Here is an 18,141-nt window from a genome sequence, read left to right as displayed (position 1 = left end):
CCCCTTTTACAGGCAGTCTGGTAGGTGTCATACTAATTCATTATCTGTGTCCATTTTAGCCTTCCGCATCCCTAGTAAGGATCCTACACCTCCTCCCAAAGACCTGATCCCTTTCCCCCCTTTTTTTCTTCTTGCCCTATGGCTTTATCAATGTTACAAATCAATCTATATGTACTTATATCTGATGATTTTTTTCCTTTTTTTTCTTGATTTACTCACGTTATTTTGCATTTATGTTCTGCAGTTTACTGATGAAGGTCTGCTTGACCGAAACGTTTGTTTGTTAATTGATGGACTGCATTAAAATTACACTTCTTTGATCCAATCCAAGTGCCGAGGTTATTCTACTATATTGTACGGGTTCGGCCCCTATTCGAGCACCAGCATCCAGCTGTGCAGCGATTTTATTTCTACTCATTACAAACAGACACCTCCACCCTTCCACCTCATACCACCAGAGGGAGCCCTGTTAGGGATATATATATATATGGAGGGTGGAGACAGGCAGTCTCAGTCAGTCCTTTTTACCCAGTATGGATCACCGGCATACCAGGAGGACTACAATTTCCTGGTCGACCTGAAGCTAAACCCTTGACAGGACTAGGAACCACGAAGGCCCCGGCGTCCAGGGATAGTGGTTGCCAGAAAAAGTTCCTACTACCAAGCGACAGGTGAAGGAACAGCACGACATAGAAGCTAGGCCCAGTTTCAGGCTGGCCAGGAGCTTAGAGAGAGGGAGACACAGACCAGGAGACCTTATACCCGCTCACTGGGGAGAAATCCTGAAGGGCACCCTAGCTACCGAGTGCTCTGGACCGTACCTGACATCCGCACCAGTAAAGGTACTAAAGCGAATCCCCTGTCTCTGTCAGTTACTCCTGCTGCGCCATCTCTCCTGCACTACAAGCCCTAGCATCACCACCATCTGTACCTACACTGCCCCGGGGGCCCGCTCCACCTGTGGGGAACAGGAACATCCCAGCTGCCATCCCATCACCCGCAGAGGTCTGCAGCTGCGCCGGTAACCATTGCCGGAAACCACAGGTGGCGTCACGAGTAGTGTTGAGCATTCCGATACTGAAATATCGGGTATCGACCGATATTCGCGGTATCGGAGTTCCGATACTGAGTTCTGATACTTTTAGAATATCGAATACCGGAATCAGAAGTTCCCATAATGCCTGCGCTCTGCAGTGTCTCTGAAGGATGACAAGCTGGATGGCAGCGCTCAGCTGCGATCCAGCCTGTCATCAGAATGCCATCCCAGCGTGGGAGAATTCTCCTGCTCAAGCGCTGACATTACATTATCTCCCTTACATTACAATCAAATGGAATAGCAGGAATTAATATTTTTTTTAAGACGTTAATGCCACAGCCATGGTGGTTGTGGCATTACAGTGGTTGCCCAAATCGATGGGAACAGTGCTCACAGTGAAGCATGAAAAGCCGGCAATTCATCAGCGGCATAAACCGGTACCCGACAATTTAGAACAGAAAGAATAAAGCTTCACACATAGATTAGATAGATAGAAACATGTCAGTCACATATATAAGAAGTACAGTGACAGTGTTGCTTACTGTAATTGTCATTTAGTGTTAAAGGATTTATTAAAAAAAATAATAGTGTTTTCATGCACCGTCTCTTTAAAAAAGCCGGCCGGCAATTCAGCATCGGTACCCGATGTATTGAGTGTGTCTTGATAATTGCCAATAATTTCCATCTATTGTCTATTCCATTTGCACAACAGCATGTGAAATTGATTGTCAATCAGTGTTGCTTCCTAAGTGGACAGTTTGATTTCACAGAAGTTTGATTTACTTGGAGTTATATTCTGTTGTTTAAGTGTTCCCTTTATTTTTTTGAGCAGTGTATATTGTGACAGTGTTACTGATTTTATATGTGAGGGGAGGAATGTGTTACTCAGGATGCTCTCCTGTGTGAACTAAGACCTGCCAGCATGTTATATGCTGGTGGGTTTACTCTGTTAAAGGGTGTGCGGTTTTATGGGAATGGCAAAGAGGGCGGGACGCCATTCCCGCTACCTCTCCTCAGGGTGTGGCTGAGCAATGTGTAAAAGCTCAGTCCCTTTTTTTTCTCTGGAGTGTGCTCTGGAGAGTGACGTTTCCAAACAGTGTTGTGGAAGCTGTCGAGCTTTTTAAAAGGACTTTGCCTGTGTAGTTTGTGCTACCGAGAGCGGGTGGAACCTGCTCACCTATGGACTGAGCTATATTTTGTTTTGTATTCCGGTTTAACCCAGAGGGGTCTTGTTTATTTTTCCTGTGGAACCCTGCATGAGTTTATGCCATATAATAAACCAGCAGGAAGGTAACCTGAGAACGTGTGTCCTGATTCTGCCTCCGAGAGAGCTGAGCGAGTCGTCTTGCCACAATATGTAGCGCTGGCGTCCCTGCCCTCTGCTAGGCAGGGACGCTGCTCCCCTCACCGCTCTGCTCCGTGCCCGGCGTCCTCTCCCCGCTCTGCTGTCAGCGCGCGCTCCTTCCCGGCGTCCTCCTCCCGCTCTGCTCTCAGCGCGCGCTCCTTCCCGGCCCCTGTGCTTAGGGCGCGCGCGCTCCCCTCCTCTTAAAGGGGCCGCGCGCACCGTCCTAAGGAGTCCCCGGCCAATGGCCGGAGGACTTCATCATATATAAGGCACCTCCTCCAAAATGGAGGTGCCCGAGCAATGTTGTTTGCACCTGTGTCTCACCTGTGCTTCAGCCCTCAGGTCCCGTTGCCAGTTACCTGCCAGTTACCTGCCAGTTTCCTGCCAGTTTCCTGCTAGTTACCTGCCTGATTCCTGCCTGAATACTTGTTACCTGCCTGCCTGCCTGAGGTCCGACGGTCTGCCTTACAACTCCGGTCAGTCTGTCTAAGGACCAACTTGTCCGCTCACCTGGGAGCGCACATCAGCTACCTGCCTGCTTGCCTGAGGTCCGACGGTCTGCCTTACAACTCCGGTCAGTCTGTCTATGGACCAGCTTGCCCGCTCACCTGGGAGCGCTTCTCCGCTACCTGCCTGCTTGCCAGCCCGGAGGCTCCGTTGTCACGTGCTGTGACCACCAGCTATCTCAGAGACTCTTGCCCGCTCACCTGGGAGCGCATCTCCGTTACCTACCTGCCTGCCAGCCCGGAGGTTCCGCCGTCACGTGCCGTGACCACCTGCTATTCCAGAGACTCTCGCTTGCTCACCTGGGAGCACACATCTACCATCTGCCTGCTAGCCTACCCGGAGGCTCCGCCATCACAGGTCGTACCTACCCCTTACCCAGAGACTGCCCTGATCACTTGCCGTAACTCCCTGTCCGTTCACCCTGAGACTGCCACCCGCTCCCTTACAAGGGCCGCCCCCTTGTATAGTAGCTCAGAGGTTCCGCCTCCCGGACCCGTTACAGTTTGCTCGGGCCATGGAACCCGGTGGCACCCAAGCTCCCTCGCTCTCGGACCTCTGTCTTGAACTGTCCCGTCAGAGGTCCCAACAGGAGGCCATCCTGGGTCACCTGCGGAATGTTAATACTCGCCTGAACACTCTGTCTGATCCACCAACAACCTCCGCCAGTGCCATATCTTGCAATCCGGCAGCTCCGCTGCCCACTAATACTATGGTATCCTACCCCGGACCCCGGCTCTCTGCACCTCCTCGCTTCGGAGGCGACCCCGTCCAGGCTCGGGGCTTCATAAATCAGTGCACCCTGCACTTTGAACTTTTGTCCCATCAGTTTAATTCCGACCGGGCCAAAATTGCCTTTATCATGTCCCATCTCACCGGGGAGGCCCTGGCCTGGCTAAATCCTCTATGGGAGAGAGGAGACCCCCTGGTGTCCAACTTGCCTGCTTTTCTCTCGGCTTTCCGGAAAGTCTTCGACGAACCCGGACGGAAGACCTCATCCGCATCCTCTCTGCTACGCCTCCGTCAGGAGGGTCTCACCGTGGGCCAATATGCCATACGGTTCCGCACCCTTGCCTCGGAGCTGGCCTGGGATAACGACGCTCTGGTATCCGTCTTCTGGGAGGGTCTGTCCGGTCGTATTAAAGATGAACTTGCTGGTCGGGACATTCCTACCTCTCTCGATGATCTAATAACCCTTGCCACCCGGATTGACCTACGGTTCCAGGAGCGTGCCAAAGAGGTCACCCGTGAGAGAAGGATTCCACGTTTAGCTCCTACTTTCCAGAAACCCGTCATTCCCTCCATCTCTCCCCAGGTACACTCTCCTGAGCCTATGCAGGTCGACCAGACCAAGATGGTCAAAACCCGTCAGGACTCACGCCGTGCCGAGGGGAGCTGCTTCTACTGTGGCAGTAAGGAGCACCGGATCCGTGCCTGCCCGGAGAGGTCGGGAAACGCCTGTGTCTAGGTTCGCTCAGAGAGGTCCACCTAGACAAGAATAAATCCTCTCCATCCCTGCTGTTGTCAGTTTCGATCATCTACGGGGAGAACCGTTATTTCGAACTAGCCCAACTTGACTCTGGAGCAGCCGGGAACCTTATTTCACAGTCCCTGGTTGAGAAATACCGCATCCCCACCAAACCTCTGGCTGTACCCTTGTCTGTTGCTGCCGTGGATGGGGGCCTCTTACCTCGCCCCATTCAACTCATCACCGAATCCATTACCCTGCAGGTGGGAATGCTGCATTCTGAAAGTATCTCCTTTCATGTTCTGCCTGGACTCTCTCACGCCCTCTTGCTAGGTCTGCCCTGGCTCCAGAGACATGCACCCGTGCTAGACTGGCAAACCGGAGAGGTCCTTCGCTGGGGACAAGACTGTCATAAAACCTGCCTGGTTCCCGTCCATCCCGTCCGTCTCTCTCCTACCCCAGCTAATCTACCTGGACTTCCGATTCCTTATTGGTCTTATGCAGATGTCTTTAATAAAAAGGAGGCAGAGACATTACCACCACATAGACCATACGACTGTCCCATCGATCTGCTACCCGGTACTACTCCTCCCCGTGGGCGTATCTATCCTTTATCCGCTGCTGAGACCCGGTCAATGTCCGAATATATTGAGGAGAATCTGGCCAGAGGATTCATCCGGAAATCTACCTCCCCGGCGGGAGCAGGCTTCTTTTTCGTCAAAAAGAAGGACGGCTCTCTCCGTCCCTGTATAGACTATAGAGGCCTAAACCTGATCACGGTGAAGAATAAGTACCCCCTTCCGCTCATTCCAGAATTATTTGATCGCCTGAGGGGGGCTAGGATCTTCACCAAACTGGACCTTCGTGGGGCGTACAACCTGGTTCGTATTCGTCAGGGGGATGAATGGAAGACGGCATTCAACACCCGGGACGGCCACTATGAATACCTGGTAATGCCCTTTGGTCTCTGTAACGCTCCTGCCGTCTTTCAAGAGTTGGTCAATGACATCTTCCGGGACCTTCTCTACTCCTGCGTAGTGGTGTACCTGGACGACATCTTGGTCTTCTCTCCGGATCTCCAGACTCACCGGAGGGACGTTCGTCAGGTCCTGCTCAGGCTAAGGCAGAACCATCTCTACGCTAAATTTGAGAAGTGCCTCTTTGAGCAGACCTCGCTTCCGTTTCTGGGCTACATTATCTCTCAGACCGGCCTACAAATGGATCCTGAGAAACTGTCTGCCATCGAGAAATGGCCCCGACCGGAGGGGTTGAAGGCCATTCAGCGATTCCTGGGCTTCGCCAACTACTACCGCCTCTTCATACCACACTTCTCTTCCCGGACGGCCCCAATTTCTGCGCTCACCCGTAAAGGTACTAATCCCAAAGAGTGGCCACCCGAAGCAGAGGAGGCCTTTCTTTCCCTTAAACAGGCCTTCTCTTCTGCCCCGGTGCTGCATCGCCCAGATGGCAACAAACAGTTCTTCCTGGAAGTTGACGCCTCCTCCTCTGGAGCCGGAGCGGTACTTACTCAAAAATCATCTTCCGGGAGGATGGTAACTTGTGGCTTCTTCTCTAAACTCTTCTCCTCCTCTGAGCGCAACTATTCCATAGGAGACCGAGAGTTATTGGCCATCAAACTGGCATTGGAGGAGTGGCGTTACCTGCTCGAGGGGGCTCTTCACCCAGTAATAATTTACACTGACCACAAGAACTTGGCTTACCTCCAGCATGCCCAGAGACTTAACCCGCGCCAAGCCCGGTGGTCCTTGCTTTTTGCTCGTTTTGATTTTGTCCTTCATTTTCGCCCGGCTGACAAAAACGTCAAGGCGGACGCCTTGTCTCGGTCCTTTCTGGTGTCTGATCTCGAGGAGGATCCGAAACATATCATCGATCCCGCCAGAGTAATGCAGGTGGCTCCCGTGAGTCTAAATCGTCTTCCTCCTGGTAAGACGTTCGTACCAGTACCTGATCGGGAGAAGATCCTACACTGGGGTCATTCGTCTAAACTAGCTGGCCACGCCGGTCAGAAAAAGACCCTCCAGCTTATTACCCGGCACTACTGGTGGCCTAACCTGCACAAGGATGTAATAGACTTTGTTTCTGCCTGTGTGTCCTGCGCCCGCAACAAAGTTCCGAGACACCTGCCGGCCGGCCGCCTCCTACCTCTGCCAGTACCTGCTGCTCCCTGGCAGCATATAGCGATGGACTTCATTACTGATCTACCCGTCTCTGCCGGTTGTACGGTCATTTGGGTGGTCGCTGACCGCTTCTCCAAGATGGCTCACTTCATTCCACTGCCAGGTCTTCCGTCTGCACCCGAGCTGGCTAAAGACTTTATCCGCCACATCTTCCGTCTTCATGGCCTGCCCCGTCACATCGTGTCGGATCGTGGGGTACAGTTCACTTCCCGTTTCTGGAGAGCCACTTGTAAATTGCTGGACGTCACCCTGGACTTCTCCTCCGCTTACCACCCACAGTCTAATGGTCAAGTGGAGCGGATCAATCAGAACCTGACCAGTTACCTTCGGCACTTCGTTAATGCCCACCATTCTGACTGGGTGGATCTCCTGCCATGGGCCGAATTCTCGTACAACAATCACGAGAGCGAGTCTTCCTCCAAATCCCCGTTTTTTGTAGTCTACGGTCAGCATCCTCGGATCCCGTTTCCCGTCTCCACCTCGGCGGACAATCCGGCTGCGGAATCTCTTGTTAACAAATTTTCCTCCATATGGGAGAGTACCCGGTCCGCACTCCTTCTGTCATCCGAGCGTATGAAAAGACACGCTGACAAAAAACGTCTGGACCCTCCTCAATTCCGCCCTGGGGATAAAGTCTGGCTCTCGTCCAAATATGTCCGGCTCAAGATCCCTTCCTATAAGTTAGGGCCTCGGTTCATCGGCCCACTGGAGGTCATCAGTCAGATCAACCCGGTGGCCTATAAATTGAAACTCCCGGCCAACTTACGGATCCCTAACTCCTTCCATGTGTCTCTCCTCAAACCTGTGGTGCTTAACTCTTTTTCCAAGTCTACAGGTACGCCTCCTGCTCCGGTTTCTGCTGAGGACGAGTTTGAGGTAGAGAACATTCTTGCCACCAAAAGGGTAAGAGGAAAGACCTTTTTTCTGGTAGATTGGAAGGGGTTTGGTGCTGAGGAGAGAACGTGGGAGCCCCGGGAGAACATCCATGCCCCTCTCATCCTAGCTAAATTTCTGTCTGGCCTAAAAAAGGGGGGGCCTAAAGGGGGGGGTACTGTAGCGCTGGCGTCCCTGCCCTCTGCTAGGCAGGGACGCTGCTCCCCTCACCGCTCTGCTCCGTGCCCGGCGTCCTCTCCCCGCTCTGCTGTCAGCGCGCGCTCCTTCCCGGCGTCCTCCTCCCGCTCTGCTCTCAGCGCGCGCTCCTTCCCGGCCCCTGTGCTTAGGGCGCGCGCGCTCCCCTCCTCTTAAAGGGGCCGCGCGCGCCGTCCTAAGGAGTCCCCGGCCAATGGCCGGAGGACTTCATCATATATAAGGCACCTCCTCCAAAATGGAGGTGCCCGAGCAATGTTGTTTGCACCTGTGTCTCACCTGTGCTTCAGCCCTCAGGTCCCGTTGCCAGTTACCTGCCAGTTACCTGCCAGTTTCCTGCCAGTTTCCTGCTAGTTACCTGCCTGATTCCTGCCTGAATACTTGTTACCTGCCTGCCTGCCTGAGGTCCGACGGTCTGCCTTACAACTCCGGTCAGTCTGTCTAAGGACCAACTTGTCCGCTCACCTGGGAGCGCACATCAGCTACCTGCCTGCTTGCCTGAGGTCCGACGGTCTGCCTTACAACTCCGGTCAGTCTGTCTATGGACCAGCTTGCCCGCTCACCTGGGAGCGCTTCTCCGCTACCTGCCTGCTTGCCAGCCCGGAGGCTCCGTTGTCACGTGCTGTGACCACCAGCTATCTCAGAGACTCTTGCCCGCTCACCTGGGAGCGCATCTCCGTTACCTACCTGCCTGCCAGCCCGGAGGTTCCGCCGTCACGTGCCGTGACCACCTGCTATTCCAGAGACTCTCGCTTGCTCACCTGGGAGCACACATCTACCATCTGCCTGCTAGCCTACCCGGAGGCTCCGCCATCACAGGTCGTACCTACCCCTTACCCAGAGACTGCCCTGATCACTTGCCGTAACTCCCTGTCCGTTCACCCTGAGACTGCCACCCGCTCCCTTACAAGGGCCGCCCCCTTGTATAGTAGCTCAGAGGTTCCGCCTCCCGGACCCGTTACACAATATATACAATCCTCAACATTGAAATTGCAAGATCATAATAGTGATGTGAAAATGATGAAAAAATGGAAAGAAAATTTTCAAAACATCACATGGGCAATGCCATGAAAATGCCTTCACAAGGTATTGTCAAACTGCTCGTGCTTCCAAGATTATGATTTGTGGTGGCAAACTGTACTGTAGCTGGACCCCTCTAGTCTTAATTCCAGATCATTGACTTGTCAGTGGTACAGTCATTTCTCCAAAGTGTCTCAGGAGCTGTTTTTCAACACGACGACAGGCCACATTTTGATTGTCCTACTTTTCAAAGCTTGAATGGCCTAATTGTACTACCATGACCTGCAGCATCTCTGGACTTGACTCCCATCAAGTACATTTAAGATGTTACCAGTCTACAATAGCAAAAGAAGCTGCCCGCAGTGGTTCTTGATGATTTGCCCAAGTGTATTCAGTGTGGCAGAACAGAACAATTCCTAGACAATCACTAATGGCCTAATTTTATTTATTGTATATGGTACTTTACACTGTAAAGGTTTGTGCTTCCTGTTACTTGTCATTATTGAATAATTTTACATATTCACAGTTGTTACTTCCATGGCCCTAGATTTTTGTCTAATAACTTCCCCCTACATCTCCTAATAAACATAACTATTGTATATTAATAATTCTAATACCTTTGTGATAAATATTTATCATAATATTAGACTTATATGAACAATTGTTCTCTTACCTTTCTGAATCGCTGGTTTTCAACACTTGCAAGACCAAAGATAATACTATTGTTATTAGTAAAAGGACACTGAATATTTTCAAGCGCTGAATGTTACTACAGACAAACCTGCAAGACAAACCAAAATGTATTAATGTCCATACTGTGCATACCCAGGACCCAACTTACAATAATTGGAGGCAGAGCCTTTTGTTGCACAACCCCCATTCTTTGGAAATCCTTACCTGGATCAATCAAAGAGATCTAGGTAAGACAAATATCAAACCTGCCCATTACATCAGACTTTATCAAAATTAATTAATTTAATCTCAAGACCGCGCTGTGCTGTTATACACGCTCTACCTGCGGCCCAAGTGGAGCGTGTATAGCAAGGGCACACTATGGGTAAGCACTTTATAACTATTATGGCAGTGGTTACTTACAGTTAATTAGTGATTTGGGAAGATTTACCCCTCTACTGCTTAGATACACATATGAGGATTCCTATAGGTTGTGACCATAACTTTTTATTGCCTACTACTTACCGTTCCTCGCATGTGAATGTTGCTGCATTTGTTTTCCTCCTTAAAACCTTGATGTTTTGGCATATATGTACAGTGGTGGCTAAAAGTATTGGCACCCCTGCAATTCTGTCAGATAATACTCAGTTTCTTCCTGAAAATGATTGCAATCACAAATTCTTTGGTATTATTATCTTCATTTAATTTGCTTGCAAGGAAAAAACACAAAAGAGAATGAAGCAAAAATGAAATCATTGATCATTTCACACAAAACTCCAAAAATGGGTCAGACAAAAGTATTGGCACCCTCAGCCTAATACTTGGTTGCACAACCTTTAGCCAAAATAACTGCGAACAACCGCTTCCGGTAACCACCAATGAGTTTCTTACAATGCTCTGCTGGAATTGTAGACCATTCTTCTTTGGCAAACTGCTCCAGGTCCCTGATATTTGAAGGGTGCCTTCTCCAAACTGCCATTTTGAGATCTCTCCACAGGTGTTCTATGGGATTCAGGTCTGGACTCATTGCTGGCCACCTAAGAAGTCTCCAGTGCTTTCTCTCAAACCATTTTATAGTGCTTTTGGAAGTGTGTTTGGGTCATTGTCCTGCTGGAAGACCCATGACCTCTGAGGGAGACCCAGCTTTCTCACACTGGGCCCTACATTATGCTGCGAAATTTGTTGGTAGTCTTCAGACTTCATAATGCCATGCACACGGTCAAGCAGTCCAGCGCCAGAGGCAGCAAAGCAACCCCAAAACATCAGGGAACCTCCGCCATGTTTGACTGTATGGACCGTGTTCTTTTCTTTGAATGCCTCTTTTTTTTTCCTGTACACTCTATGTTGATGCTTTTTCCCAAAAAGCTCAACTTCTGTCTCATCTGACCATAGAACATTCTATCAAAACATTTTAGGCTTTCTCAGGTAAGTTTTGGCAAACTCCAGCCTGGCTTTTTTATGTCTCGGGGTAAGAAGTGGGATCTTCCTGGGTATCCTGCCATAGAGTCCCTTTTCATTCAGATGCCAATCGATAGTATGGGTTGACACTGTTGTACCCTCGGACTGCAGGGCAGCTTGAACTTGTTTGGATGTTTGTCGAGGTCCTTTATCCACCATCCGCACAATCTTGCATTGAAACCTCTCGTCAATTTTTCTTTTCTGTACACATCTAGGGAGGTTAGCCACAGTGCCATGGGCTTTAAACTTCTTGCTGACACTGCGCACGGAAGACACAGGAACATTCAGGTCTTTGGAGATGGACTTGTAGCCTTGAGATTGCTCATGCTTCCTCACAATTTGGTTTCTCAAGTCCTCAGACAGTTCTTTGGTCTTCTTTCTTTTCTCCATGCTCAGTGTGGTACACACAAGGACACAGGACAGAGGTTGAGTCAACTTTAATCCATGTTAACTGGCTGCAAGTGTGATTTAGTTATTGCCAACACCTGTTAGGTGCCACAGGTAAGTTACAGGTGCTGTTAATTACACGAATTAGAGAAGCATCACATGATTTTTCAAACAGTGCCAATACTTTTGTCCATCCCCTTTTTTTGGTTTGGTGTGGAATTATATCCAATTTGGCTTTAGGACAATTCTTTTTGTGTTTTTTCCTTGCAAGCAAATTAAATGAACATAATAATATCAAAGAATTTGTGATTGCAATCATTTTCAGGAATAAACTGAGTATTATCTGACAGAATTGCAGGGGTGCCAATACTTTTAGCCACCACTGTATATGTTTTTGATACATTTATAATAAAAGTTAATTTTATGTGGTTATGATTGAAAGGGGTGCATGGTGGTAGTAGTGGCGAGGGACTGCAGTTGTTGTGTTCCTACACCCTGACCACCCATAAATACAAGATAATGTCCCGGTTGCCTGGTGATTTGCATGTAGTGTACAACACGTACAGTTTCCCGGGAAATCTCAGTTTACTTCAGGAGTTCAGTTGTTGCAGGCAAATAATCACTTTCAGACTCTGTCTCTCTTTCATATAACATAACTTTACTAAACTCTGTTTGTTCAGTTTTAGTCACAGATACAGTCTTTTTGGACATCTCCGTTACAGTTTTCATTCTCTCTTCTGTCCTTTCCTGTCCTGTCTTCAGAGTTAGTTTCCCCGGTACCGCAGCTTCCCAGAATACGGTCCTACTCTCCTCAGGTATGTTTCCGTCCGCTCTCCCATCCTTGGGAGTAGTGAAAGCTGGCTCCATCCGTCCTTCTACAGGTCGTAGACCTCAGACGTTTAGGGAATTTTCCTCAGAGTTGTCCGCTTTATCGTTCCCCAAGCTGCCTAACTCTTTTCCAATCATCCGTCTGTATCTCTATTGACGTTGAGCCCCCAGGGCCCTGAACTTCTATTGCTACTAAACTACTCAGTTACTACCCCAGCTCCTTCTACACGGGAGTTATTACTAAATATATTAACTATTTCTATCCTATACTATTGTGCCCACCACTGCACTGTACCCAATTCCTATTCTAATATACCATCCACTCCTAACATATACTGTCCCTGTATCTAATATTAGATAATATACATTTACATATTCATATATAAACACAGTGTAGAACAATATATTCACAAAAGGAAAGAGGCGCATGACCTTCCCGGTCACCCTCTTACATTGATTACTCTATTTCTTGGTGTTTACACCTAATGTTTTTGTTTATTTATTTAAGTCTACAATTGAGGACATTTTTTCTTATCATGAAATAGAACGATACATTTTTTCATATGGAAACAAACTTAAGTTTTGATTAACCCTTGGTGACAGAGCCGATTTTGACCTTAATCACCAGACCAAATTTTTTAAATCTGACCAGTGTCACTTTATGTGATAATTAGTATTGAGCGATACCTTCCGATATCAGGAAATATCGGATCGGATTTGATCGCGCCGATACCCAAAAAGTATCGGATATCGCCGATTCCGATACCGGAAACCAATGCAAGTCAATGGGACACAAATATCGGAATAAAAATAAACCCTTTCTTTCCCTGTAGGTTAATTCTACATGAAGGAAAACAACTAACAATAACGTAGAGTATATTGGGGGAGGTGGTTGCCCAAATCGATGGGAACAGTGCTCACAGTGAAATATGAAAAGCCGGCAATTCAGCAGCGGCATACACCGGTACCCGACAATTTATAACAGAAAGAATAGAGCTTCACACATAGATTAGATAGATAGAAACATGTCAGTCACATATATATGAAGTACAGTGACAGTGTTGCTTACTGTATTTGTCATTTAGTGTAAAGGATTTATTAAAAAAAATAACAGTGTTTTCATGCACCGTCTCTTTAAAAAAGCCGGCCGGCAATTCAGCAGCGGTACCCGACAATTTAGAATAGAAAGAATAGAGAATCACACATAGATTAGATAGATAGAAACATGTCATTCACATATATAATAAGTACAGTGACAGTGTTGCTTACTGTACTTGTCATTTAGTGTAAAGGATTTATTTAAAAAAATATTAGTGTTTTCATGCACTGTCTCGTTAAAAAAGCCGGCCGGCAATTCAGCAGCGGTACCCGACAATTTATAACAGAAAGAATAGAGCATCACACATAGATTAGATACATAGAAACATGTCAGTCACATATATAAGAAGTACAGTGATAGTGTTGATTACTGTACTTGTCATTTAGTGTTAAAATAAAGGATTTATTAAAAAAAAAAATTGGCGTGGGGTTCCCCGTAAATTTAGTCTCTAACGGAGGTTAAGCAGACGGCTGGGGCAGATGTTTGAAGCCTGTGAAGGGGGTAATACCCACGGAGCTCCCCAGGCTACTAATATCAGCCCCCAGCTGAATACCTAGCCTTTACTATCTATTAAAATGGGGGACCCCCCAAAAAAAATGACGTGGGGTCCCCCCTATTTTAATATCTAGCAAAGGCTAGGCAGACAGCTGGGGGCTGATATTAATAGCCCAGGAAGGGTGCCATGAATATTGGCCCCCTCCCAGGCTAGAAATACCAGCCGTCAGCCGCCCCAGAAATTCTGGCACTTAGCCTCGCTCTTCCCACTGCCCTGTAGCGGTGGCAGTGGGGTAATAGGGCTGGAGTTGATGTCAGCTTATAATGCCAGCTGACATCAAGCCCAGGTTCGTAATGGAGAGGCGTCTATAAGACACACCCATTACTAACCCCATAGCTGGCTGGACACAAATATAGGGCGAAACACCACATCAATTTTTTTTTAATTATTTCATGAATTTCCTGAAATAATTTTAAAAAATTAGACGTGCGGCTTCGCACTATATTTGTGTCCAGCCAGGTACAGCAGGCAGGAACGGGCTGCCCCCAACCACCAGCTGCCTATTTGTACCTGGCCGGACACAACAATATAGGGAAACCCTTTTTTTTTAAATTATTTCATGAAATAATTTAAAAAAAATTGACGTGGGGCTTCGCACTATATTTGTGTCCAGCCAGGTACAGCAGGCAGGAACGGGCTGCCCCCAACAACCAGCTGCCTATTTGTACCTGGTTGGACACAACAATATAGTGAAGCCCTTTTTTTCTTAATTATTTCATGAATTTCATGAAATAATTAAAAAAAAAAAATATGTGGGGCTTCGCCCTATTTTTGTGTCCAGCCAGGTACAACTAGGCAGCTGGGGGCTGGAATCTGCAGCGCAGGGAGGCCCAAGCTTTCTGGGGCCCCCCCCGCTGCAAATTGCAGTCCGCAGCCACCCCAGAAAATGGCGCGTTCATAGAAGCGCCATCTTCTGGCGCTGTACCAAACTCATCCAGGGCCCTGGTGCGGTGGCTCACTAGGTAATAAAGGGGTTAGGGCCAGCTTGGTATTATCAGCTGGCCCTAAGCCTGAAATTCATGGGGTCATGCCAATAATAGACATGACCGCCATGAATTTCTAGTAAAATATTTTAAAAAAAGACAACACCCAGAATAAAGTCCTTTAACCACTTCGCGCCAGAGCCTGTTTTTGCCTTCGTGACCGGGCCAATTTTTTCAATTCTGACCACTGTCACTTTATGAGGTAATTACTCTGGAACGCTTCAACGGATCCCCCTGATTCTGAGATTGTTTTTTTGTGACATATTGTACTTCATGATAGTGGTAAAATTTCTTTGATATCACTTGCGTTTATTTGTGAAAAAATCGGAAATTTGTCGAAAATTTTGAAAATTTTGCAATTTTCAAATTTTGAATTTTCATGCCCTTTAATCAGAGAGATATATCACACAGAATAGTTAATGAATAACATTTCCTACATGTCTACTTCACATCAGCACAATTTTGGAACCAAAATTTTTTTCTGTTAGGAAGCTATAAGGGTTAAAAGTTGACCAGCGATTTCTCATTTTTACAACAACATTTACAAAAACATTTTTTTAGGGACCACATCTTATTTGAAGTGACTTTGAGAAGCCTTTATGACAGAAAATACTCAAAAGTGATACCATTCTAAAAACTGCACCCCTCAAGGTGCTCAAAACCACATTCAAGAAGTTTATTAACCCTTCAGGTGCTTCACAGGAATTTTTGGAATGTGGAAGAAAACAATGAACATTTAACTTTTTTTCACAAAACTGCTATTTTAGCCTCAACTTTTAATTTTCACAAGGGCAGCCAGAAAAAATGGACCCCAAAATGTGTTGTGCAATTTCTCCTGAGCACGCTGATACCCCATATGTGGTGCAAAGCCACTGTTTGGGCGCACGGCATGGCTCGGAAGGTAAGGAGCGCCATTTGACTTTTGGAATGGAAATTTGACTGGAATGGATAGCGGACGCCATGTTGCATTTGGAGAGCCCCTGAGGTGCCTAAACAGAGGAAACCCCCACAAGTGACCCCATTTTGGAAACTAGACCCCTCAAGGAACTTATCTAGATGTGTGGTGAGCACCTTGAACCCCCAGGGGCTTCACAGAATTTTATAATGTTGAAGTGTGAAAATAAAAAATCACATTTTTAACACAAGACTGCTACTTTAGCCTCAAATTTTTAATTTTCACGAGGGCAGCCAGAAAAAATGGACCCCAAAATGTGTTGAGCAATTTCTCCTGAGCACGCTGATACCCCATATGTGGTGAAAAACCACTGTTTGGGCGCACGGCATGGCTCGGAAGGTAAGGAGCGCCATTTGACTTTTGGAATGGAAATTTGACTGGAATCGATAGCGGACGCCATGTTGCATTTGGAGAGCCCCTGAGGTGCCTAAACAGAGGAAACCCCCAACAAGTCACCCCATTTTGGAAACTAGACCCCTCAAGGAACTTATCTAGATGTGTGGTGAGCACCTTGAACCCCCAGGGGCTTCACAGAATTTTATAATGTTGAAGTATGAAAATAAAAAAACACATTTTTAACACAAAACTGCTACTTTAGCCTCAAATTTTTAATTTTCACAAGGGCAGCCAGAAAAAATGGACCCCAAAATGTGTTGTGCAATTTCGCCTGAGCACGCTGATACCCCATATGTGGTGCAAAGCCACTGTTTGGGCGCACGGCATGGCTCGGAAGGTAAGGAGCGCCATTTGACTTTTGGAATGGAAATTTGACTGGAATGGATAGCGGACGCCATGTTGCATTTGGAGAGCCCCTGAGGTGCCTAAACAGAGGAAACCCACAACAAGTGACCGAATTTTACAATCTACTCCTCTGTATAAATTAATCTAGTGGTGGGAAAATAAGTAGATAGGTAAATGGTCACTAAACCCATAGATGAATTCCCACAGAGGTGTCATTTCCATAATGGGGTCACTTCAGGGGGGATTATGCTGTTATGGCACTTTTCAGAGTACCAGAGCTAAAGAATCGCCCCTGAAGTGACCCCATTTTGGAAATGACACCCCTCTGGGAATTCATCTATGGGTTTAGTGACTATTTTAACTCGATGGATGATTTCCAGAAACAAGCACGCAATGGAAGGTTTAGATTCTGGAGAACCCCCCCTGGAAATTAAGTGAGCTCTACTCGAATATGTCATTCACTAAATGAACCAAATGTTTGAATGACAAATTGGGATACATTTTTACAGTTTAAAAACGTGGTTCTGTGTGGAAGATTTTAAAGCAGTCAGTGACGCATAAGGCTGGCAATGATGGGCATTGTGGGCAATAGTAGCGGGTATCACGCCTCATTCCTCTCTTAGTACATACACAACATCTTTTCTGGGGGTTCCTTCTTGTTTCCGTTGCTGGAATAAGTGCAATAAAATGTCGCTCAGTGAGTCTTTTCACATCCTCAGATTCTAATGGATGAGCGGGGCTAGCACTTTGAAAGACAAGATTTTCAATTACCTTTTCTTGATAATCAAGAAAAGGATCTGAATTTCCTGCTTTTTTGTACAACACAAAAGAATTGTATGTGGCCACCTGAAACAAATAAATAACCAACTTTTTATACCAGGTATAGGACTTTCTTGATACCTGGTATGGCTGTAGAACCTGGTCTGCAAGGTCCACACCCCCCATGTGTTTGTTGTAGTCAATGACTGACACAGGTTTTTGCTTCGGAGTGGTGGATCCTAGTTCTACAGTGGCCCTTGTGGCATCTGTGTGCATCGAGCTGAGGACAAAAATATCCCTCTTATCCCTATATTTCAGGGCAAGCAGCTCTTCGTTGCGTACAGCCCCTGACTGCCTCTTTTGAAACTTTTGGTTGACCAATGGTTGTGGAAACCCCTGACGGTTTTTACGGATGGTCCCACAAGCCCCGATGTTGTGTTCAACCAGACTTTTAAATAGGGGTATGCTGGTGTAATAATTGTCCACATATAGATTGTAGCCTTTTTTGAAAAAATGGACTTATCAGCTCCCAAACAATTTTCCAGATGTCCCCAGATAAGTAGGGCATCCTGGTGGGTTTAGTTGGCTGTCTTTCCCCTCATATATGCGAAAAGTGGATGTGTATCCGGTTGAACTTTCGCACATTTTATAGAGCTTTATTCCAAACCTTGCCCTTTTAGATGGGATAAATTGCTTGAGGTGCAGTCTTCCTTTGAATTTTACAAGGGACGCATCTATAGAAATATTTTGTGTTGGGGTGTAGAGGCTTAAGAATTTTTCTGACAAATTTTCAATGATGGGTCTAATTTTATATAACCTGTCATGTTCTGGGGCATTTCTGGGCAGGCATTGACTATTGTCATTAAAATGCCAAAACCGCATGAGCATTTCATAACGGGTCCTAGGCAGAATGACTGAAAACATAGGGGTGGCTTGAACAGGGTGGTTGGACCAGTAGGATCGAATGCTCGGTTTTTTAACAAGCCCCATGGCAAATGTAAGTCCTAAAAATTTTTTTATTTCCGGGACATTAGTTGGTGTTCATA

The 18,141-nt window shown here is 47.0% G+C and overlaps 1 protein-coding gene across 3 annotated transcripts in view; it reads right to left on the bottom strand.

Moving 5' to 3' along the window:
- LOC141258968 (galactose-3-O-sulfotransferase 2-like) overlaps positions 1 to 18,141 on the bottom strand; it is an 85,382-nt gene that overhangs the window by 31,288 nt on the left and 35,953 nt on the right. For all 3 annotated transcript variants that reach the window (XM_073674297.1, XM_073674299.1, XM_073674298.1), the window contains one exon: positions 9,331 to 9,438. In XM_073674297.1, coding sequence (XP_073530398.1) covers positions 9,331 to 9,438 — 108 coding nt within the window. The remainder of the gene's footprint in view (positions 1 to 9,330; positions 9,439 to 18,141) is intronic.

Source organism: Phyllobates terribilis, unplaced genomic scaffold, assembly GCF_046119375.1.
Source record: "Phyllobates terribilis strain yellow unplaced genomic scaffold, ASM4611937v1 Scaffold_3__8_contigs__length_932513732, whole genome shotgun sequence".
Taxonomy (NCBI): domain Eukaryota; kingdom Metazoa; phylum Chordata; class Amphibia; order Anura; family Dendrobatidae; genus Phyllobates; species Phyllobates terribilis.
The sequence above is the reverse complement of the archived record's forward strand: the minus strand, read 5'-3'. Positions and strand labels throughout refer to the sequence as shown.